Source organism: Garra rufa, chromosome 13, assembly GCF_049309525.1.
Source record: "Garra rufa chromosome 13, GarRuf1.0, whole genome shotgun sequence".
Classification (NCBI taxonomy): domain Eukaryota; kingdom Metazoa; phylum Chordata; class Actinopteri; order Cypriniformes; family Cyprinidae; genus Garra; species Garra rufa.
This window is the reverse complement of record NC_133373.1, coordinates 15,169,576-15,193,437: the sequence shown is the minus strand read 5'-3', so window position 1 is coordinate 15,193,437 and position 23,862 is coordinate 15,169,576. Positions and strand designations below refer to the sequence as shown.

At 42.8% G+C, this 23,862-nt stretch overlaps 1 protein-coding gene across 1 annotated transcript; it reads right to left on the bottom strand.

Moving 5' to 3' along the window:
- Positions 1–7,474: 7,474 nt before the first annotated feature.
- LOC141348832 (cholesterol 24-hydroxylase-like) lies at positions 7,475–22,986 on the bottom strand. Its single transcript, XM_073853125.1, has 15 exons — positions 22,815–22,986; positions 22,620–22,697; positions 22,156–22,237; positions 21,992–22,065; positions 12,366–12,452; positions 12,149–12,287; positions 11,947–12,060; positions 11,721–11,877; positions 9,634–9,705; positions 9,478–9,550; positions 9,317–9,401; positions 9,109–9,219; positions 8,788–8,876; positions 8,279–8,345; positions 7,475–8,152 (listed from the first exon to the last, which is right to left on the bottom strand). Exons 1-15 carry the CDS (start codon positions 22,946–22,948, stop codon positions 8,012–8,014), a joined length of 1,503 nt encoding a protein of 500 aa, XP_073709226.1. The 5' UTR covers positions 22,949–22,986; the 3' UTR covers positions 7,475–8,011.
- Between the last annotated feature and the right edge of the window lie 876 nt (positions 22,987–23,862).

The window sequence follows — 23,862 nt, the reverse complement described above, 5'->3', positions numbered from 1 at the left end:
TGGAAGTCCTGGAGCGCCAGGAACCAGCGTGTCACCCGGGCATTGGTGTCCTTCGCCCGGGCCATCCACTGTAGGGGTGCATGGTCAGTTATTAATGTAAATTTTCGACCCAACAGATAATACCTGAGCTCCAGGACTGCCCACTTCACTGCCAACGCCTCTCGCTCAACGGTCGCGTATCGCCGCTCGGCGGAGGTCAGCTTCCGGCTGATGAAGATCACCGGGTGTTCCTCCCCGTCCTGTATTTGGGACAGGACGGCTCCCAACCCGGTATCCGACGCGTCCGTCTGCAGCAGGAAGGGGCAGTTGAAGTCTGGGGCCCGTAGTACTGGCTCTGAGGTCAGGGCCGCCTTGATCGCCCTGAAGGCCTCCTCTTCGGTCGGGCCCCAGGGTGTCCTCTCCGGTTGCCCCTTCCTGGTCAGGTCTGTCAGGGGGGCTGCTAAGGAGGAGAAGTTGGGGATAAAACAGCGGTAATAACCCGCCAACCCCAAAAACGCTCGTACCTGGGTCTTGGTCGAGGGCCGTGGCGCAGAGAGGATTGCTGCCACCTTCTTCTCCTGAGGTCGAATGAGGCCACGGCCGACTTGGTATCCCAGGTACTTGGCCTCCGAGAGCGCTAGATGGCACTTCTTGGGGTTGGCGGTCAGTCCAGCCCGCCGGAGCTCCAAGAGCACCCTCCGCAACCTGTCCAGGTGGTCCTCCCACCGCTCGGAGTGGACGACTACATCGTCCAGATACGCCGCAGCGTAGGCCTGATGGGGGCGGAGCAGGACGTCCATCATCCGCTGGAACGTAGCTGGGGCCCCGTGTAGGCCGAAGGGGAGGGTCCGGTACTGCCAGTGACCTGATGGTGTGGAGAAGGCCGTCTTCGGTTTAGCTTCCTCCGTCAGGGCGACTTGCCAATACCCTTTTGTGAGGTCCAGTGTGGAGATATACCGGGCCCTCCCCAGGCGATCTAGTAGCTCATCTACACGGGGCATGGGGTAGCCGTCGAACTCTGAGACCTCATTTAGGCGGCGGAAGTCGTTGCAGAAGCGGAGGGTGCCATCCGGCTTTGGTACCATGACGATTGGGCTGGACCACGGGCTGCGAGATGGTTCAATTACCCCCAACTTCAGCATTTCCTGGATTTCCTCCTCAATAGCCTGGCGCCGAGCCTCAGGGACGCGGTAGGGCCGCTGCCTGACGATGACTCCAGGCGGCGTGCGGATATCGTGCGCGATCACGTTGGTCCGCCCGGGCAAGATGGAGAACACATCCGAAAACTGACCGACCAGATGTTGCAACTCCGTCTTCTGGGCAGCCGACAGATGGGGGTTGACGTCGACAACCACGGGGTCTCTGGTGGTCAGGGCCAAGAGATTGCTCCTGGTCCCGACCCAGCGCTTGAGGAGGTTAATATGGTAGATCTGGTCCTCCTTTCTTCGTCCGGGTTGCCGGACACGGTAGGTGACAGGGCCGATCTTCTCCGTAACCGTGTACGGGCCCTGCCAGGAGGCCAGAAACTTGCACGCGGAGGTGGGAACCAGGACCATCACGTGATCTCCCGGCTGGAACTCCCGTGGTTGGGCCGCCTGATTGAAGTGTTTCTGTTGGGCTTGCTGGGCCTTCACTAGGTGTTCCCGGACCAACGGCATCACTCTGTCGATCCTCTCCCGCATCTCCCGGACGTGCTCAATTGTGGAGCGCATTGGGGCCGGCTGCTGCTCCCAGGCCTCCCTCGCGACATCGAGAAGTCCTCGGGGTTGCCGGCCGAAAAGAAGTTCAAATGGGGTAAACCCTGTTGAGGCCTGGGGGACCTCTCGGATGCCGAAGAGGACATAGGGCAGCATCCGGTCCCAATCTCGCCGATCCTCGGCTGCGACCCTCTTAAGCATTTGCTTGAGGGTCTGATTGAAGCGCTCCACGAGTCCGTCCGTCTGCGGGTGGTAGATGGAGGTGCGGAGTTGCTTTACCTTGAGGAGCCGACAGAGCTCCGCCATCAGCCGGTACATGAAGGGGGTCCCTTGGTCGGTCAGTATCTCCGCTGGGATGCCGACTCGGCTGGCTAGGAGGAACAGCTCCTGGGCGATCGCCTTCGAGGTGGCCTTCCGAAGAGGGATCGCCTCGGGGTACCGGGTGGCATAGTCGACGATCACCAGGATGTGTTCGTGACCACGGGCGGACTTAGGCAGCGGCCCGACCAGATCCATCCCTATCCGCTCGAAGGGTACCTCGATGATAGGCAGCGGAATTAGTGGGCTGGGGGGAGGGGTCCGAGGAGACGTCCGCTGGCAGGTGGGGCAGGCCTGGCAGAAGCGCCGAACATCTCCTTCCATGCCAGGCCAGTGGAACCGATCCCGGATGCGTTGGGTGGTATTTTGCGCTCCTAGGTGCCCCGCCATAGGATGAGCGTGGGCTAGCTCCATCACGGTCTCGGTCTTGCTCCTCGGGACCACCAATAATTTCTTCTCCTCCCCCCGTCGCTGCGCGACACAGTATAACAGGCCATTTTGCACAATGAAGTGTGGGACCGGGTGTGGACCAGGAATAACCGTCTGGTTTTCCACCACCCTCACTTGGGCCCAGGCATTCTTCAGCCGGTCATCCTCGTGCTGGGCCTTCGCAAATGTTCCCCCTCCCGTCACCTGTTGGAAGACATCAAAGTAGAGGTTAGTATTTTGGGAGGGGGACTCACCGCTTGGAGGATGGTCGGAGGCCATCAGCACGGGACGCCGGCCAGTCTTCTTCGGCCTGGGCCGTCTTCGGCGGCCCCCGGCGGCGCTGTCGGGCTGGCTTGCGGCGGCGAGTAGGCGGTCCAGCCCTGGCCAGTCCCTCCCGAGCAGTACTGGAACGGGCAGATCCTTCACCACGCCGACCTCCACAGCCCAGGCACCAGGACTGGCCGAGATGGTGACGCGGCGAGCGGGCACCTGGAAAGTGTCTCCGTGCACGCAGGTAATTGGAAGACACGCTTTAGAATCTGCTCGTGGTGGAAGGACGGCCGGATGGACGAGGCTGACCGCACTACCCGTGTCCAGGAGGGCTTGAAACGGATGGCCGTTTATCTTCACCTCCGTCTTCAGAGCCCCACTGGGCGGCTCGCGGTGGACAGCACAGCCCGCTAGCCAGGCGCGGTTCGGCGGTCGCGGGGCTTCGGTGGGCATTGGCTCATCCTGCACGCCGGGGGCGGCCGGCCTGCTCACTGGTCGCTGGGTACCCTCCGGCGGGCGTCGCTCTGGATTCACCCTCCGGGGGAAGGGCGGTGCTCGCTCCCCAGCCTCCTGGTGTTGGGCCGCTTCCGCCAGCTCAACCGCCTCCACGAGCTCGCCGACGGTGGTGGGGTTCCTCATCCCAGCGGCCTGCCTCAGAGTGCGGGGAAGGGCTCGCAGCAGTTTGTCTACCACCACACGCTCCGCCACCTGGGTGGCGCTGGGACCCCCGGCCAATAGCCAATGCTGGGCGAGACGGGACAGCTCTGCGGCTTGGGCACGTGCTGGCACCCGGGACTTATACTCCCATTCGTGAAATTGTTGTGCGGCGCAGATCGGTGACAATCCCATTCGGGCCAGAATTTCCTGTTTCAATTCTTCATATTTCTCGCTGGCATCGGCAGAGAGGGAGAAATAAGCCCGCTGAGCTTCCCCGGTGAGTAAAGGGGCCAGCAAGCGTGCCCAATCCCCTCGTGCCCAGCCTTCGCGAGTGGCGACGTTCTCGAACATCTGTAAGTAATTTTCCACATCATCATTAGCCGTCATTTTGGGCAGAAGCTGTGTTACCGTGATCCGGGGGTCCGGCGGCGGAGCGGGTTGGGCTGCAGCCGCCCGGAGAGCGGCGAGCTCGCGGTCAGCTTCTCCTTGGCGGGTGGCGATGTGCTCCACGATTTGTTGCTGGCGAATGCTGACCTCGGTGAGGCATTTGAGCAGCTCTTCCATCGTTGGGGGAGGAGCGACCGCCTGCACAGGGACAGCAAACAAAAAGGAAAAAAAGGCGGGAAAAAGAACAAAGGGCTGAGGTTAGTCAAAGAAAAAGTGGGGTTTGTCGGTGATCCTCTGCTTAGTTTGCCCGCATTCTCCACCAGTGTGGCGAGGCAAAGGATCACACGACAAGGGGGTATGCAGTTTGTCCCCGGAGGGTGAATTTATTAATAATAAAGGTGCTCGTGGAAGTGAAGACTGTGTGCTCGAAGCTCCCTTGTGATACTCCTTCCCCGTGGCAGTGTGATCCGTGCTGTGCTCTGTCTGGCGATGCTGATCGGTCACGTGCTGTTTTCTGTAGGAAGAGTGAGGGAAAAGTCATTAGCCGTGTCTTCGGAGACGTCTCTCACCAAACTAGTGTTGGCGGCGGCTTATATGGCCGCCGCTTGATTACTCGCCAGCCGGGACCGATCAGGTGTGGGAGGGGCGTGGTTGCTGCTCCTCGTCGGTTACCAGGGCGACGCTGATGAGGACTCAGGCCATGTGTCACAGACGGAGAAAGGTGAAACCCCTTGAGTCTGGAGCCTTAGACCGCTCGGCCATTCTGACACTTACGTGCAAGGATGTAAAGGACAACATGGATTTAAATTCTAATTCCAGTCACTTGAAAAGAACCCTTGTCAGAAATGGGATTTGAACCCACAACTCCATTCGGAGACCAGAAACCTCAAAACTGAGAAGGTGAAACCTCCTTAAGTCTGGCGTCTTAGATGGCTCGGCCATTCCGACATGATGTGAAAGGGGGGAAAATTCCATCAGTGCAGCTTCCATGGTGGCAAAACACAAAAGGCAAATGATTACATTACCTCAATTCTGTATTCTAGTCTGGTTACTCTAAAAGAGAATTTGTCAGAAGTGGGATGTTTCTACTGTAGCCCCGAATGGACAAACTGCTCTACAGATCGCGTTTCATCACTGTTGTTCTTTGTGAAAAACACTGACACAAAGATGAACAAGTAACAGTAAAATTCACAATAACATTGTTTTATTGAATAGTTAAGTAAATATAATTCCCTAATTAAGTTTTAAAAGAAACCTCATTATTCTTTGCTGTCTACGACATCTTAAACCTGCGTCGGCCACCGTAGCTTCTGTAAAGGGAGGGGTGAGCGGTGGACTGTTGCAATTCACAACCTCACCGCTAGATGCCGCAAAAATCTATCAACTCAATGGTGCAAGCAGATATGAAATTTCAATGTAAAGCAAACCAATCCAATAATGTTAACACCAATTCGCAATTCAGTATGAACCATAGATATGTATAGAACACATGGGAATCTAGCCTAATGGTACACCACTTATAAAGTGTTATGTTTTAATTAAGTTATTATAAATTTATTTATTTTTAATGTAGTCGTGGCCAAAAGTTTTGAGAATGACACAAATATTAGTTTTCACAAAGTTTGCTGCTAAACTGCTTTTAGATATTTGTTTCAGTTGTTTCTGTGATGTACTGAAATATAATTACAAGCACTTCATACGTTTCAAAGGCTTTTATCGACAATTACATGACATTTATGCAAAGAGTCAGTATTTGCAGTGTTGGCCCTTCTTTTTCAGGACCTCTGCAATTCGACTGGGCATGCTCTCAATCAACTTCTGGGCCAAATCCTGACTGATAGCAACCCATTCTTTCATAATCACTTCTTGGAGTTTGTCAGAATTAGTGGGTTTTTGTTTGTCCACCTGCCTCTTGAGGATTGACCACAAGTTCTCAATGGGATTAAGATCTGGGGAGTTTCCAGGCCATGGACCCAAAATGTCAACGTTTTGGTCCCTGAGCCACTTAGTTATCACTTTTGCCTTATGGCACGGTGCTCCATCGTGCTGGAAAATGCATTGTTCTTCACCAAACTGTTGTTGGATTGTTGGAAGAAGTTGCTGTTGGAGGGTGTTTTGGTACCATTCTTTATTCATGGCTGAGCCCACTCCCTTGAATGAGAAGCAACCCCATACATGAATGGTCTCAGGATGCTTTACTGTTTGCATGACACAGGACTGATGGTAGCGCTCACCTTTTCTTCTCCGGACAAGCCTTTTTCCAGATGCCTCAAACAATCGGAAAGAGGCTTCATAGGATAATATGACTTTGCCCCAGTCCTCAGCAGTCCATTCGCCATACTTTTTGCAGAAGATCAATCTGTCCCTGATGTTTTTTTGGAGAGAAGCGGCTTCTTTGCTGCCTTTCTTGACACCAGGCCATCTTCCAAAAGTCTTCTCCTCACTGTGCGTGCAGATGCGCTCACACCTGCCTGCTGCCATTCCTGAGCAAGCTCTGCACTGGTGGCACTCCGATCCCGCAGCTGAATCCTCTTTAGGAGACGATCCTGGTGCTTGCTGGACTTTCTTGGACGCCCTGAAGCCTTCTTAACAAGAATTGAACCTCTTTCCTTCAAGTTCTTGATGATCCTATAAATTGTTGATTTAGGTGCAATCTTAGTAGCCACAATATCCTTGCCTGTGAAGCCATTTTTATGCAACGCAATGATGGCTGCACGCATTTCTTTGCAGGTCACCATGGTTAACAATGGAAGAACAATGATTTCAAGCATGAAATCAGGGAGAATGATCCTGAACTAAATGAAGATAAATATTTTGCCGTGTGATGTGTTTACTGAACCAATCAGATAAGAGTAAATGAAGAATCTGTGAGAGCCGCATTTGATTGGCTACAAAAATGCGGTGAACCTACCCACTCTCTCACACTTGCAAAACTGATGGTGAGTTTCCACTGGCACGTAGCGACCGTTTCAATTCATTCATATGGAAGTTGAGCATAAACGGTTGCGTGGTGCATTGTGGGACTGGAAGCGGTGCGGAGAAAGCGTTGAGAGCGGCTGAGAGCATAAAAAGGTTGGGCATTCCTCAACTTTATGCAAATCTCGAGCGCAAAACGCCGGGCGACAACCAATCGCTGTGAGAAGTAGGCAAGGAAAGACTATGATGTGTGTTTCCAAAACTGGTGGATTACTGAGCTGAAATCACATATTATTGAAAGAGTCAAGCAAAAGTAAATGTACTTTGCATGTTTTCATTATAACGCTACAGTTTATTTTGCGAACCGCCATTAAAAAAGACAAACAAAGCGCAAACAGGGTGTAAACATTGTTTTTCAGAGGCGTGCTCTGCCCTAAATTTGACACTCCCCAAAACAGTCGCGTTGTAGCTTTGCCAGCGGCACTGAGCGCTGATTTGACGCTGTAGTGGAAATGCACCATGATGGTGCGTTTACACCGGACACGAATGAAGCGGCAAGCACGAGTGATTTACATGTTAAGTCAATGCAAAGACACGAATAGCCATCCTGCGGCACGAAATGCACAAATAGCGTGAATGAAGCGGCGCGCATTGACGGTGCGTTTCCACTACAGAGTCAAATCCGTGCTCAGTGTCTGTTCATTTGTTTATCCTAACAGTGTTGAGTCTTTGTTCAATGATAAGCATGGTATGGCATTCAAAGCATTTATAATTAATTCAATTAACAGAACTGTATTAATAAAAGAAAAAAAAAACATTAATACCTTGAAAATATTTGTATTTGTATACATAATTAACTTCATGAATATGAACTTAGTGTTTAAAAGTCTGTTGGGATATGTGCAAAGACTGTAGGTGATTTGAGGATGTGAAGGATGCAACCTTAGAAATTCACAGGTGAAAGTTATCAAACAAAGGCTAACTTACAAGCATCCTTCAAACTGAAAAGGACTGCACTGACATGCGGTCACTATGTCAGACTTTTAAAATGGTATGGTGTCAATATATTGATAGGAAATAGTTAAAAAAATAGTAGTAATAGTTAGCAGTCACGGCATAAAAGATTAAACTTTGTTTAGACTTAGATGGAGTTATTGACTCTGTATCATCATTGCAAATGTATAAGGAAGAATGAAAATGCTCACTCAGATGAACAAACCACAGAACAGGTCACCATGAAATTCATGGTGGTTAGAAATAATGATGATGAGACTATTGTTTTGGTTAATGTTTGAATAATACAAGATTATGTCTGCAGTACACAAGAGTTGCCACAAAACAAAGGCCTTAAACACATCCTATGAACATTCTTTAATGTAGCATATCACTCCACTCTTGGGCCGTAGAGTTCCTGTGTCTTTAATGTCGAAAGACTGACCAGGAACCAGATTGAACTCAAATCTCTGAAGCAGTTTGGCAAGCACAACTTTTGCCTCCATCTGAATATAGAAACAGAGTGATCAAGATCACAGCATATTTGAAATTTGTCAAAAAAAGAAAGTATTGCTCAAACAATCTAAAGGTATCCAACACATAAGGCATGTTCTGAAAGTCTAAAAATTTACCTGTGAGAAGACCTGGCCCAGACAGGTTCGCGGACCAAGTGCAAATGGGTAATAGCAGAAATAAGGCCTTATAGATAAGAACATAATTAGAAATCAGCAAATTTCATGCCAAAATGTCACAATATAATGGCATGTTCATATAGTAAATATCATATTTATGAAAAAAGCACTCATGTACTAGTTGAACTTAAAATTACAACATGTGAGACTCTGACTCCTGTAATGCTAATCATGTGGAAACACTCATACAATACAAACAGACATATATTACAGTTTAATGTAGATAGGCATATAGTAAAATAGTTGCACACAGTTGTTGTATTGTAGTTTTACTGAATAATTACACAAATAACAGATTAATTGCAATAAAAGGTGTTACCACAGAAATGGATAACTCTGAGATCAAGGCAATAAATGTCAGGTTTTATCTTGTTATTACTGTAATTATGCTGTGAATGAGGCATAAATGCTGAAACAGAAGCTAAAATGAGACTAAAATAATGACTTACTTTGGTGCATTCACATCAAATCTCTCTGGATCAAACTTCAACGGATCTTTAAAATACATATCCATTCTTTGGGAGACATAAGCGCTGAACTGTATGGAAAGAGTCGGAAATTATTCAAAATTGTCCTGCTTTCATATACAATAAAATTAGTAACATTTATTTTGCTATTGTTGACAGAATTTATTGCTGATTTGAAATGTCATAAAATAACAATGCCTTTCTTTCTCTGTTCAGTTAGAAATGAGCTCTACTTTTTGTCCTAGAAATAGTCCCACTGGGCCATGATGTACCATGATGCCTACAGAATCAGTTGATACTCACAGCAACAGCACAGCCCCCTGGAATTTTCAGCCCATTTATAACCATGTCCTCATGTAGCCAGCGATTGGTTCCTGGAGCAGTTGGGTACAGACGCAACGTTTCCTTCAACACCTACAGCATTGAGTCAAAAACACAAAGAGCATTTAAAGAAATCGATACAAAACCATTTGTGTTTGTAGCATGTCAAAGAACATCTCTGTAGACTGGCCTGAGACAAGTAAGTGAAATTTCCAAGGTCCTCATATGAAATGTCTCTTTTCGTCCCAAGGACTTTATCCACCTCTGCTTTAGCCCTGGGAAAGAAAATAAACTATAAAGCATTGTAAAACCAGACTGATGGAATATGTTCATTTCCAACAAGTGTTTTACCGTTTATATATCTCAGGATGTCTCCCTAATTCCATAATTGCAAATGAGAGCTGATTGGCGGTGGTCTCTTGCCCTGCAAATAGAATCAAACGCTATTTATAACTGCAAGGGTTTATGAACAAAAAAAAAAAAAAATCAAACAAAGCCACAACTCACCAGCAATGAAGAAAGTCACAAAATTGTCCAACATCTGCTCATGATCTTTTTCATTATTAACATTTTCCTCCTCTAAAGCAAAAAAAAAGAGAAGAAAATTATTAGAAGAAAATAAATGGGAGTTTCTCGACATAACCTAACTGTCTTGAACGGGACTGCACTGCACAGAGTATGCATATGCATGTGCATGGCAGAGCCAGACAAGATTAGCATTTTTAGGTTTAAAAGTATATCATTTTTTTTTTGTTTGTTTAAAAAAAAATAACTTAATAATAATAATAATTTCACTAGATAAGACCCTTATTCCTTAGGATCGTTTAGAGCCATTTGAAACTGCATTTTGGAAGTTCAAAGTCACAGGCACCATAGAAGTCCACTATATGGAGATAATTCCTTAAATGTTTTCCCCAAAAACAGTATTTCTTTTCGAATGAAGAAAGACATAAACATCTTGGATAATAACAGGGTAAGTACATTATCTGTACATTTTTGCTCTGGAATTGAAATAATTTAAAGGATAACTATTGCCAAACCTGGGCTGTTTTTTTTTTTTACTGTAAACGAGACAAACTTATATCTAAAAGCATAATTACGACAAACGAGCCGTTTTTGAGATTGACCGTGATTTCGTTTTGTGGTCAATGGCCGGTGAATGGGAGTTCTAGGGGCATAACTTTGAGCGCATAAAAATCAATATTTTTACAACACCAAGAAGGCTCGACACACCATGAAACTTTGCTAGAAGTATCGCCTGGGTCTCTACTAGAGGATGGATACCCGAGCCGAGCCCGATGGTACCCGACGGGCCGGGCCGGGTTCGGACAGATATTTAGAAGGGATGCTCGGGTTCAGGTCGGGCTCGGTCACATCTGCGCGATAGTGAGCCTGTGTTATAACGGCGCTTTTTGCCCAGTGTGCACTGATGCTCTCATCTGTTGACATTTCCGAACGCTTTCCTACAGTTGCTTAATAAAAGAATCGATGAGCTGATACTGTGCGCATGCGTGACTCGTGCAGCTGCCAAACATAAACAAGCTTCTGCTATGACTGACTCCATCTGAACCGAACTAGTTCTTTTTTACCACTGTCTCTGTGCTAATGCTATGAGCGCGGTTAACTGAGGACTTGAATGAGGGGATCTGGTGAAACGTATGTTTATAACAAATAAATCTTTATGGATTGTGCATGTGCCTAGTAAGCTGATCGTGTTTGTGATTAGAATTAATTTATCTTATAATTTATTATATCAAGACTTGTAAAACTTACTCATATGATCACTGTTCTGTAACTGTATATGGGTGCGTAGATGCAAAACTTAATTGTCAGAAACTTGTCAGACCAAAGTTATGTTTAAGTTATTTCAAGCTACTTACTTTATTTGAATGTTGACTTGAGTACCGGCCCGGGCGGGACAATAGTAATTACGTTAATGACGTCATTACGTTATAGCGTAAAAGAACCGGTGAACTGTTTTTTTTAACCGGTTCTTTGAAACGAACTGTCCAAAAGAACCGATTCGTGGAAAAGAACCGAACTTCCCATCACTACCGGATACAGGGAGTGAGGAACAAAGGACTAATATATACACAGAAACAGGGGCGTGGCTACAAACGAGATAATAAGGGGAAGTACAAATATGGGCAAGACTGAACCAAAAGAGCATGAACCAAAAGGGGGAGCAAACGGAATAAACCAAGTGCACTAGAAACACAGGGGAAAAACACTAGGAAAACAGAACAGAACAAGACACAATACTGACAGTTAGATGGATGTCTTTAGCTCTCAAGTTGCATCTTGCACCGTATGAGCTGCATTAAGACAACATGTCAAGTAAAAAGTTTTTTCCACAGTTCCCAACAGTTTTAAAATGTGTTTTAGCATCTGTTCCTTCCAGTTGCTGTTTGGCTTGTATGTGAACTATAATTACTTAACTGCTTTAATAATTTAATAATACAGCATGATTAAATGGTTCATTTGGAAATTACATTTAATTAAATAATTAATTGCAATTTTTAAATTTGCACAATTTTGCAGACAATTTAAGTATTATAACCATTTAATGTCTGAGCCATTTGAGAACCACATACCTGCCGTTTTGAGGATTTGTGTGAGAATGTCTTCGGGGACATTTTCTCCATTTTCTATTGCTGTCTTCCTGTCTTGTATCCATTTCTCTCCTGTTTTACGCAGGAGTTGAACTGCATCTTTAATTTGCTGCACAGTCTTCCAATTCTTGGGAAAAAGCTGAGGGAAAAAATAATTATATAGCATTAACCCTAGTACTTTGGAGTATCATTAGATAAATTACCTTACCGCAAAGAATGGGTCTCTGCCCTCGAACACCATGCCCTTTAAACAAAGCTCAACTGCTTTCTGGAAGGGGCTGTCAGTTTGCTTCAAAAAATTTATATCAACACCGAAAGCCACCTGTGGATGAAAACATAACTATGGACTAAGAGCTCATTTGACCTTCCTTGTATTAGACCTTTCTTTGAATAAGTGGGAAGTATGAAACCTTGCAAATGACGTCGAGTGTGACACAGTTGACTAGGTCATGCATGATGACAGGTGTTTTCGTGTCGGCTATTTCCTTCAGATGGTCCATTAGGCGCTCAGACATCTCGTTAAAAGTGCCCATCAAGCCTCGTAAGTATCTGACAGATAAAATAGCATCAGCTAAGGTGCATTTCTCTCTGACTTCAGTATATCAGAGATGTTCTATATTGACTCACGTGCTGCTAAAGGCTGGATCCATGATGCGACGCTGCCTGTACCATACATCATGATCCGCAGCTGTTATTAGCCCGTTTCCCAAGAACCTGAGATTGAGATTGTTTTTAATTCAGCTAATTCATGACATGTATGTAGTGGCATGTATTAGTTACCATTATTCATTTATGAACCTTGATTTTATTCTTTTTTATAATTATTAATTTTAATCACAACAGGTTCAATTTGACCATGTGAAATGGATATATGAATTTTCTATTCTATTGCCTATTGTCATTTTTCTTATTGTCAAGGAGACACACCTCCACTCACATCATTACAGTTTCTATGGAGTTAAAATAATGCCTTAAAGATTTGCATACACAGGGTTAAAGTTGGGGAAGTGTACGGGTCCACCTTGGGGCCCACCTTCATGTAGCCAATCAAATTAGGCTCTTGCGGACTCTACATTTACTCTTTTATCAGAAAACACAACACACAGCAAAACATGTATCTTCATTTAGTTCAGGATCATGATTTTAGTGTACATTAAAATAAATTAATTAATTAAAATCTTAATTAAAACATGATACTTATATGATGCAAGTATTAGTAACAACTTAAACTTCAGATCTATTTATATTATTGCATGCTCCTTTAAATGCAAATGAGCTCTGCTTACCCCACCCCTCTCTGCCAAGGGATGATGAGCCATGATGTTTACTTTAGCCGCATTTAGCGGCTAAACTTGCAGTCGGTCAACATACCTCAAAGCAACATTGAAAACTCAATCAAATCAGAGACAGAGCATAACCATCAAGGTGAGGATAATGCTACTCTTAGCTTGGATGCTAACACCAGTGTTTCCGAACCGGTCCTACGGCACATTATTAAGGAAATCACAGAAAACATTTCCAAATTGATCAATGAAAAGTTGAGTCCACTTTCACAGTTCTTGCAACAACAGAATGAATAATTGATAAAAAAATGTATGACCATGAAGGTCATCAAACTCGATTATAGGTAAATTGGAGATGCTAGCCCATGTGTTGTTGGAGACGTTTTTTTGTTCACTTTGGGATGCTGTTGAGTCTTAATTTGGCCACAACTTTTTCTGTGTAAAAGCAAATCAATTTTTTTTTATGTGAGAATTCTTATTTAAAACTAAAAATTTATCAGATAATTATTTTTTTTTTTTTTTTTTTTGCATAAATCTCTTAAGTAACCTCAGTCCTAATCAAAACTATTAAATGTTTTGAAAGAATTCAAGATTTTGACTCTTTAATTGCCAAGTTCATAAATGATGTCACTGATTTAGGAAAACACACACACACACACGCACGCACGCACGCACGCACACACACACAAAATGACTTATTTTCAATATTAGGGATGCACTGATACCAATCGGCCGATAATGCTTGCGCGTTTTGTCAGTAAAGCCGGTTCTGTAATCAGCGGTAAATGCCATCAGGTGCGTGATTTCACGTTGAGCCGTATATACTACACACAGCCGTTGTTTACCGACGAGTCGAGTTCACTCGTCAGTGAACAACGGCTGTGTGTAGTATATACGGCTCAACGTGAAATCACGCACCTGATGGCATTTTTTTGGGATTTTTTTTTTTTTTTTTACCTTTTTAACAGTCTTGGACATGTGAAAGATTAGTAACAATATTGCCTTTCATGCATTGTCAGTTTTGGGCAAAAACAGCCATGAACAACAAATGAGGGAGAAAAAAAATAAATAAATAATAAAAATAAAACTAACAATGCATGAAAGCCAATGTTCTTACTAATCTTTCACATGTCCAAGACTGTTAAAAAGGTTAAAAAAAAAATGCAGTCCACAATTAACTTTTATATTGAAAATAAGTCATTTTGTGTGTGTGTGTGTGTGTGTGTGTGTGTGTGTGTGTGTGTGTGTGTGTGTGTGTGTGTGTTGTTTTTGTGACATATCAGGACACAAATGTGTGTAATAACATGGGTATGACATAGGTATTACAAGGAGAGGGTGACTTATGAGGACATTGCCCATGTCCCCACTTTTCAAAAGGCTTATAAATCATACAGAATACGTTTTTTTGAGAATGTAAAGATATGCACAGTCTCCTGTGAGGGCTAGGTTTAGGTGTAGGGAAGGTGTAGGGTGATAGCAAATATCGTTTGTACAGTATAAAAACCATTACGTCTATGGAATGTCCCCACAATTCACAAAAACAAACATGTGTGTGTGTGTGTGTGTGTTTTTTTCCCCCCGAAATCAGTGACATCATTTAGAAACTTGGCAATTAAAGAGGCAAAATACAGACTATTTTCAAAAGATTTGGTAGTTTTGATCAAGACTAAGACATTAACAGATTTATGCAAAAAAAATAAATAAATAATATATATATATATATATATATATATATATATATATATATATATATATATATATTTATCTGATACATTTTTACAGCAGTTTAATTTAGTGGATGTTTTCATCCACAAACATAACGAGAGGGTGATTGTGAACAATGCACAAGGGCTAGAGAGACCAGTTCGGGAGTTAACAGATCATTTTGATGATTTGGAAAAAAGAGGGAGAAGGAAGATTGTACGTATTGTTGGGCTTCCACAGAATGCAGAAAGTGATTGCCCAGTTAAGTTTTTTTAATCCTGCCTGCTGAACTCTCTGGGCATTCAAGCGAAATTCGGCTGCATGAAGATCGTAAGAGCCCACCTCGTTCCAGGCAGAGCTGGTCAAGTCCTGGTGAGATTTCATAACTACGTGGACAAGGAATTGGTCATCACAGCAGCGTGAGGGATGGGTTCCAGAGAGCAGGTTTTGATGTTCAGAAACTCTTAAGGTGAAGATTTTCCAGGATTTCACTGCTGGGGTTTTGCGTAAACATATGCAATTTGACAATTTGTCAAAAAGCGTCAGAGGGCAAACCGGGGACACACCGGGGAACTACTGTACCAACCTGTTCCTGGATCTGTCTGAAGTGGACCAATTCTTGTCGTCACAGGAGGGAATATCCCCATCTGTTTGATGAGGACTTTGTTCCCATTCATTTACCTTACTTTTAATGTCATGCATGGCAGTGAGAATGACTCGAATTTTAAAAAATCGAATTGGCTCTAAACATTCATGTTCAAAATTATTCAACCCCTGAAAGTAAATTTGGTGTAGAATCTTTTATTCTTTAAAACCACCAATAAACACTGCCTGGAAGTGCTTAGATGCTTCTGTCACCTTTCTGCTGCAATCTTGGACCATTCCTCCCCTGAAAAAGATTTCTGATCACTGATAGTCTTTGGTTTTTACTTTGCCACTGCTTGCTTCAAATTCAACCATTTATTTTCAATGAGAATTAAATCTGGAAATTGAACACGCCACTTAAAATCATTCTATGACAGATTCCTAAACCAAGCTTAAGTAGTTTTGAACGTATATTTTAGGATGATTGTCCTGCAGGAAAGTCCATTGATTATTAATTTCATACTTTGCATAAAAGGCATCACAATGTTTGCCAAAATGGTCTTATACTTTCATAAATCAATTATCTCCTTTGTATGGTCATGTATTCCACTTCCTGCTACAGTAAAACAACCCCATAACAGGACTGGCCCACCTCCATGTTTGTTGATGGAGATGGTGTTCTTCTGCTTATACGATTTGTCATTTTTTCACCAGACATACTGCTGATTCATACGCCCAAAAAGTTCCAGTTTGGACACATCGCTCCATAAAACAATCTCCCAGAACTCCACAGGTCTATCCAAATGAATTTTGGCATGTTCAAGGCAGTCTTTTTGTTCTTCTTGGTCAAGAGTGGTATTCAGCAAGATTCCTCAACATGACTACACTTGTCTAGTGTTCCTCTTGTACACAGCATTAAAATATTTATCAGCACATGCATGGGCTAAGAGTATACTATGTGTAACACCCCAAGCAAATCCCATTTTCAATAGGACAGACAATTAATAGGCTTAAGACATTTTTAAAGACTATTTTGTTCCTGACCATAAAAATAACTGTCTTAAAACAGCAATGTTGAATAGGGGTTGTTATTAAATAGGGAGCTGTGTTATAAAAAAATCCTATAACTCAAAAACATTAAATTATATGTCGACATTATCACTTTTTAATATGCCAGAAAACTGTTGTAGATGCAATTTAGTCCTGGATCTTCAGAAAGAGCAAAACACATTTGTAAAGTACTGCATTTGAAAAGTATATACATATATAAATTTTGTCTCTAATTCGCTATATTAAGCCCTCTGTCATATGGACACGCTGTGTGTGTTTAAGGTCCCCAAGTCTGTCAGGGCTACAGGTTAAATAATTTTCTTTTGTCGCTCAAGATCCCCTTTACACTGAATTGCGTTAGTTGAACCATTTCAGAGTAAAGACTGATTTGAGTTTGAATACAGTTTGCACTGTTCATTGTATTATAGTTATGTGTTACCTGTTTTCTTTTTGTTTTGCACTTTTCAGCTCACCTTTAATGTTAGCATGGGACTGTATGTTTGTTATGGGAAACATTTTTGGACGGGATTTATCTTTTTTTCTTTTGTCACAAAACATGTCAGCTAGTATGCTTTAGACTTATTCATGGAACGTTAATGGGATACACACACCTGTGAAATTAAGAGGAAATTAATTCTCACAATCCTTAAAAAGCAGAATGTTAATATAGCCCTCCAACAAGAAACTCATCTTGATGATAAATAACATCTTAAGTTGCAAGTTTTTTTTTTCCTCTTCGTTTACATCAGAGAGCCGAGGAGTGGCCATTTTGTTACCTTTCAGATTGTTAAATTGTATCAAAGATAAAAATGGACGTCACTTGATTGTAAAGGGTATGTTGCAAAGGGAAGAAATTGCCATTATGAATGTATATTTTGTCCCTGGTAATCAATTTGATTTTCTAACAAGTGTATTTGTCAAATTGTTGGAATGCAAGGTCACTTGAATTTTATGCAGAAGTTTGGGATATTTTGGTGGATCCTCTTTTAGAAATGTTTATTTATTCTTTAGAGAAAGGTACTCTCCCTCCTTCCTTACAGGCGGCTTATATTTCTCTGTTACTTAAAAAGGGGAAACAACTAGACAACTGTGCCTCCTACAGGACAATATCTATATTAAATTGTGATTTCAAAATTTTGTCTAAAATCCTTGTGTCACAAGTTGCTGGGGGTGAGGAGAGATAGGTAAAACACGATGGAACCAAGTGTAGAAAACAGTGTGGGTGGGCACCCTGCCGGTAGGCAGGGACACAAGATACAGGGACGGCCTCCAGGGCAGGTAATTGAGCTCAGGAGGCCATGGCAGGACAGACAGTTCAGGGGGCCATGGCGGATCAGGGAGCTCAGGAGGCCATGGCGGAGCAGCTCTGGGGCAACCGGCACAACCGCTCCTTGCTATGACTGGATCCACGGAAGAGGCTGGCAGGGCACCATCCTCTCCGCTTCTTAGTGTTGACCTGCAAGACGTATACAAACACATGCAAACACAATATTCTCTGGCCGACCATAGTAGCGGAGTCTCGCTATGAGGACAAGAGGCTGGCGGGAGCTTAACGGGAAGTGAGGCAACTCCTTCCAATTTTACCAGAGCTTCTAGAAGAGCTCTCTGGCACCTGAAAGGACAATCCCTTTACTAGTAAAATGCCTGTGCATGGGGATCTGCCCTGGATGTGGAGGGGATGGAGAAGGTGTGCCTTCTTCGCATGCCCCCCATGGAGACATTAGTAGCCAAGCACCTGCACCCAAAACACACAGCAGCTGTGAACCCGACATTGCCTTCAAAGGCGGACTGCTTCCCGTCAAGTATGACGGAGCGCACATACAAAGAGGTCGCTCTCTCGGCTCGGGCTCTAAATGCTATTTCTCTGTTAACCGCATACCAAGCAGAGATCTGTCTGCAGAGATGTACTGTCCAGGCTGCGGGAAAAGCCATGGCCACAATGGTGATTCAAGAGAGGGGACTTTGGCTTAATTTTGCCAATATCCCAGACAGAGAGGAGGAGGCCATTCTACATGCACCGTCATTGCAGAAGGCATTTAAACAGGACAAAAGTGTGTAAAGCACTGAAGGGAACGAGAGATGGGGCAGTGGTGCACAGCAAACCACTAGTCACAAGCACTTTTCATGTTCACAATTCAATAAAGTTTTCATTGTTTTCCAAATAAAAACATGTTCCAAAACATATTGCCCCCCAAAATGTTGAAAAACATATTTTCAGAACACAGTATAACACCACCTCGGGGAGTCATCGTTTCTTTAAAGGTGGTGAGCCAACTAATATCTGCCCAAGCACTAAATGTTAACATATGCGCAGTACAGACCACAAACCAATTTTTGACTCGATCACAAGATGGCACCAGACCGCTGCAAGTAAACTATTGAGGAGAATGCACACATTCCCGGTGGGTACTGAGAAAAGTACAGTATGGCTACAGACTGCAGTTCGCCACCTTGCCTGCCGCTGTGCTGGGATCTGCTCTTACAGGCAGCAATCTTTCATCCTCATCCAGAACGCTTGGCTCTGTGAGTGGTTGAATATGAATGCGACTGGTCTGCCAGACAGGGTTTTCAGAACTAAACAGAATTCTAGGGCTTTATCCACTCGGTCATTTTACGAATTTAAATGGGGCATGTTTGAGCGTTGGTCCTCATCTAAACACGTAATCTCCTCTCAATGTTCAGTGGCTGTCGTTCTAATTTTTCTACAAGATCTGGTAGACCAGGGTAAATTAATGGCCTTTTCAACCATTAAGGTGTTTCTGGCTGCCATGTAGGTTTTTATTAAAATACGGTTAGACAGCACCCGTTAATATGCCGGTTCATGACTGCTGGTCTGCTGTTTCTTTGTTTTCTTGTGTTTCAGTTATGTGTATATGCCCAGTCATCTTCATACGCAAAACCCTGGTGTAAAGCATCACTTCAGACATGCATGAACAAGCTTCATGAGGACAAAGAGTCATCTGAGTGAATCTATGTTGGAAACGGGCTAGAGAAAACAGACACAGAAAACAGCTATTCAGGCGCCATAGACTTCAGGACTTTCACTCTTATGCTACATGGTTTTCTGTGTCATCATGTATTTTGTACGACGTTACCATCCCTTATTGTATGTCAACAGTTATGGTTCTGAAAGAACTATTACTCCTATGTAAATCTAGGAAAAGACACAGAACAAGTTATATGAGCTTATAACTTTACATTACTGCTAGATGGGGCTAATGTTAACCAGACAAATTCTTCTCTCAAGTAAAGTTTGTAGCAAGAGGTTTCTTAAGTTAAGTGTGAATTCTAACTCTTCTAATTTCTATTACCCACTGCCCCTTTGCTTCAGCAGAACAGCAAAGGTTGAATGCGTTATGCCTGGTGCATGCTTTAGATGTTTTCACTGGAAAGAACTAGGGGGTTCAGAGAGAGTGATCAGCTGTTTGTGTCTTGGGTAAAGACGGATACAGGGAAGCCGATCTCTAAACAGCGCTTGTGACACTGGATAGTTGAGGCAATTTTGCTTGTATATGCTAGTAAGGGGCTCACGCCTCCAAACGGTTTATGTGCTCACTCATCTAGGGGAATGTCAATGTCATGGGATTTCTTTAAGGGGGTCACAAAACAGGATATACAGGATATCTGTGAGGTGGCGAACTGGTCCTCTCCGCACACATTTGCCAGGTTCTATATACTGAATGTTTCAGCTCAAATGTTTGCACATGCTGTTTTGAGCGTGGGATCATGAGTAGACTTAACCAGCCCTATTGGGTACACTTTATTTTGGTTGGCAGGAGACTTCGGCTATCTGGCAATACGAGAGTTGGGATATCCCATAGTAAGACACCGAAATGTATGCTTGAAAGAGAACAATAGGTTACTTGCGTAACCCCGTTTCTCTGATAGCATTAAGTGAGGTGTGTCACCAGATCACCCTCCTTGCTGTGTAAAGCGAGTAAAGGTGTGCTTTTTTTGAATATCATAATGACGTTGCATCGCTCCTTTTATACTAGGGGAGGGGAGCCACTCCCTGACACAAGTTCATGTCTGCCAGCCAATTTGAGCTGGCGTAATGGAATTAGGCTTCTGAGGAATAGGCGGAAGGGGCATATTACAAAGTGAGACACGTCACTTAAAGGGATAGTTCACCCAAAAATTTTATGTTTATCTGCTTACCCCCAGGGCATCCAAGACATAAATGACTTTGTTTCTTCAGTAAAACACAAACAAATTTTTTTTTAACTCATAACCGATGCAGTCTGTCAGTCATATAACGGCAGTGGATTGGCACCAATCCTTTAAAAGTAAAAAAAAAAAAAACATGCACAGACAAATCCAAATTACACCTTGCGGCTTGTGACGATACATTGATGTCTTAAGACACAAAACAATAGATTTTTGGGAGAAACTGAACAGTGTATATATCATTTTTTACTGAACACGAGCTCATCACCTGTAAAGTTACATGTGTATGTGCTATTCAAAATGGTAATTACTTGTGCTTATCTTGATTGTTCAAACCAATTTAAAGCTAAAAGATAATGATTGGGACAATTGACTTTTCACAGATTTCCCCTTACAGCGTTTGCATATATTACGCAAGAGTGCGTACAAGTGTAACAAGCCAGATGATGAGCTCAGAACAGATGGACATGGCTGTGTATCAATGTTAAAAAAATTATATTAATACTGTTCAGTTTCTCCCAAAAACCCATCGTTTCGTGTCTTAGGATTTAAACGTCTCAGGTTTCGTATAGGTAGCCCTGAAGGCGCTAGGGGAATGTCGTCAGCGTGACCCGTGTCTAAAGAGTACTTATAAAAACTACAATGAACCTGGCCGGCGACAGCTCATGACGTCACGGCGAACGCTATCTTTCTGATCATAAACTCTGACGATCATAAACTCTTTCTGATCATCACTTCCACGGCAAGTCAAGCCTTGCTGTTGCGCGGTCCATAACCTCCAACAACTCTTCGTATGCAGGGCAGGAAGGCTGGGGAGACTCAGCCTCAGCTTCTTCATCCCCCATAAACATTTGCTGCTCTTCCTCTTCCTCCAGAGGACACGTTTCGAGTTCCCTCGAGAGGGAACATCACATTTTCATTTTTGGGTGAACTATCCATTTAATGCTACTTTTGCCCTACATACACGTCATTTAGACATTTGCAACAGCTTGTTTTTACACATACAGATGCCAAAAGTGTAAGTGCGGAGAAATGCAAGTCAGAAGCATGCAGATCATATTTATTTTGTGTTAGCATGAAGCTGCAGTTTCACAATACCTGATGAATTACACTTACGAGCAACAGTAAAACATTTTTTTTTTCTTATGCTTGAAATGCAATTTACATCTTTACAAAGCGTCTCTTCTGTACACTACTGCAACTCTTACCCTACGTATGCAAATCTTTAGGCATTATTTTAATTTCATAGGTTTTCTCCAGTCAAATACACATATGAAGGTTGTAAGGCTAATAAAAGCTAAGTCCACATGCTTAGACTGAAATTTTATGGGGCCTCTAAAATACAAATTTCTACATGATGATGATAGTGTTAATATGTAGCCCACTGCTATCAATGTAGAGATACTGAGACTAGACTACACCTAGTGCAATGCTATGACATATCCAGAACAAAAAACAGCTTACCGTTTTCCAAATAAGTTAAAAAAGCGTTTGTATACAAGGGGATCTTTGAGATACTTAGGTGACATCAGGATTGTCTACAATAAAGGACAAAGAGTTTTTATATATATATTTTAATTACTTTTTGTGGCTTCTGATTACCAACATAATTAAGACTAAATATTTACCTTTGTAGCCTCAGGGCAATGAACTGCAATCATGACATGGTGAAAATTATTTATTCTGTAGACAGGGCCATATTTCTCTCCCCTTAAAACAAGAACATGGTTAAAACACTTTACTACATACCTCTTATAGATAAAAAAGTATCCCTACATATATAACTTTATAGCTGAAGTGAGGACATTCCTGCTATTGAGTAAAACAACAGTTCACTTTTATTATAGTTCAATAAATTAGTATTCTGTTGACATCATCATCAAGTGTTCACTTAAAAAAAATGAATTTATTTTATTTTTTGATATTGGTTTAAATTTAATGCAAAATCAATACATGTGATACAATACTGTTATGTAACAGTGACACATTTTGTAGGTGCAGGGTCAAATCAATAAGACATTAATCAAACCAATAATAAAACAAAATCTGGAATGGTAAAAAATGGATTCATGCAAAAGTGTTTTGCGCCTACCACTGAACAAACAAGTCGTGTATAACGCTGTCCGAGTTAATTGTTCTAGAAAAAGTTGGTGTATGTCCCAGCAGAAAACTGTAAGGAAATCAATTTTCATGTTAATTTTTCTTAGCTTTCCTGTGGCAATATATGTTTATTTAGTAGGCTAGTATCAAACACAAGTATAAAGAGAACAAATTCTTAGTTTCTTACTTGTCTCTTGGAGGTCCTGGTATATGGTCATATTTCTGATGAACATGATGAACATACAGACAATATGCAAAAAATGCACAGAAAACAGCAGCAAGCAGGAAAATCACAATAAATGAGACCCATTCTAAGATCATGATGGTGCTGTACTGTAGCTCAGTCAGTGTATAATGGAATAGGCTATGTCTCTCTGCCTTACTTTATTTCCGGGATCCCTGAACTTTGCTTTGAAAATTTTTGGACGATAGAGGGCAGTACTAGAACTCTTTTTCCATCCCTACAATAAGCTAAAAAAATACTTCCCAAAGAACAGTTCAGATTAGCATTTTATAAATGTTAAATATACCTTCTAGTAACATATTTGTACGCATTACTTGTTAATACTGTATAAAGCAAATATAAAGCAAAAAATATTTATTTCTAACAAAAAAAAAAAAAGAATGAGCAATCTTGTTCATTTCTACAATTTGCAAAACCGCATTTTTCATCTCAATAATATATAGAAGCTTCGACCTATGCTCTCGATGTCAAATGCAGAAACATTAATTCATGCATTCATGACATCAAGGATAGATTACTGTAACTGTAACTGCACTGGCTCCCTATTAAACATCATATTCATTTTAAAATCTTGCTGATTACTTATAAAGCCCTCAATGGTTCAGCTCCTCAGTACTTGAGTGAGCTCTTATCACATTATAGTCCCTCAGGTCCACTGCATTCTCAAAATTATTAAAGACACATCTCATTAAAGGATAACTATTGCCAAAATGCAACCTGGGCTGTTTTTTTTTTTTTTTTTTTTTTTTTACTGTAAACGAGAAGCATAATTACGACAAACGAGCCTTTTTGAGATTGACCGTGATTTAGTTTTGTGGTCAATGGCCGGTGAATGGGAATACTAGGGGCATAAATTTGAGCACATCAAAATCGATATTTTTACAACACTAAGAAGGCTCGACACAGGACACACCATGAAACTTTGCATGAAGTATCGCCTGGGTCTCTACACATGAATTCGAGCATTGAGAACATTGTTTGTGTACACAGA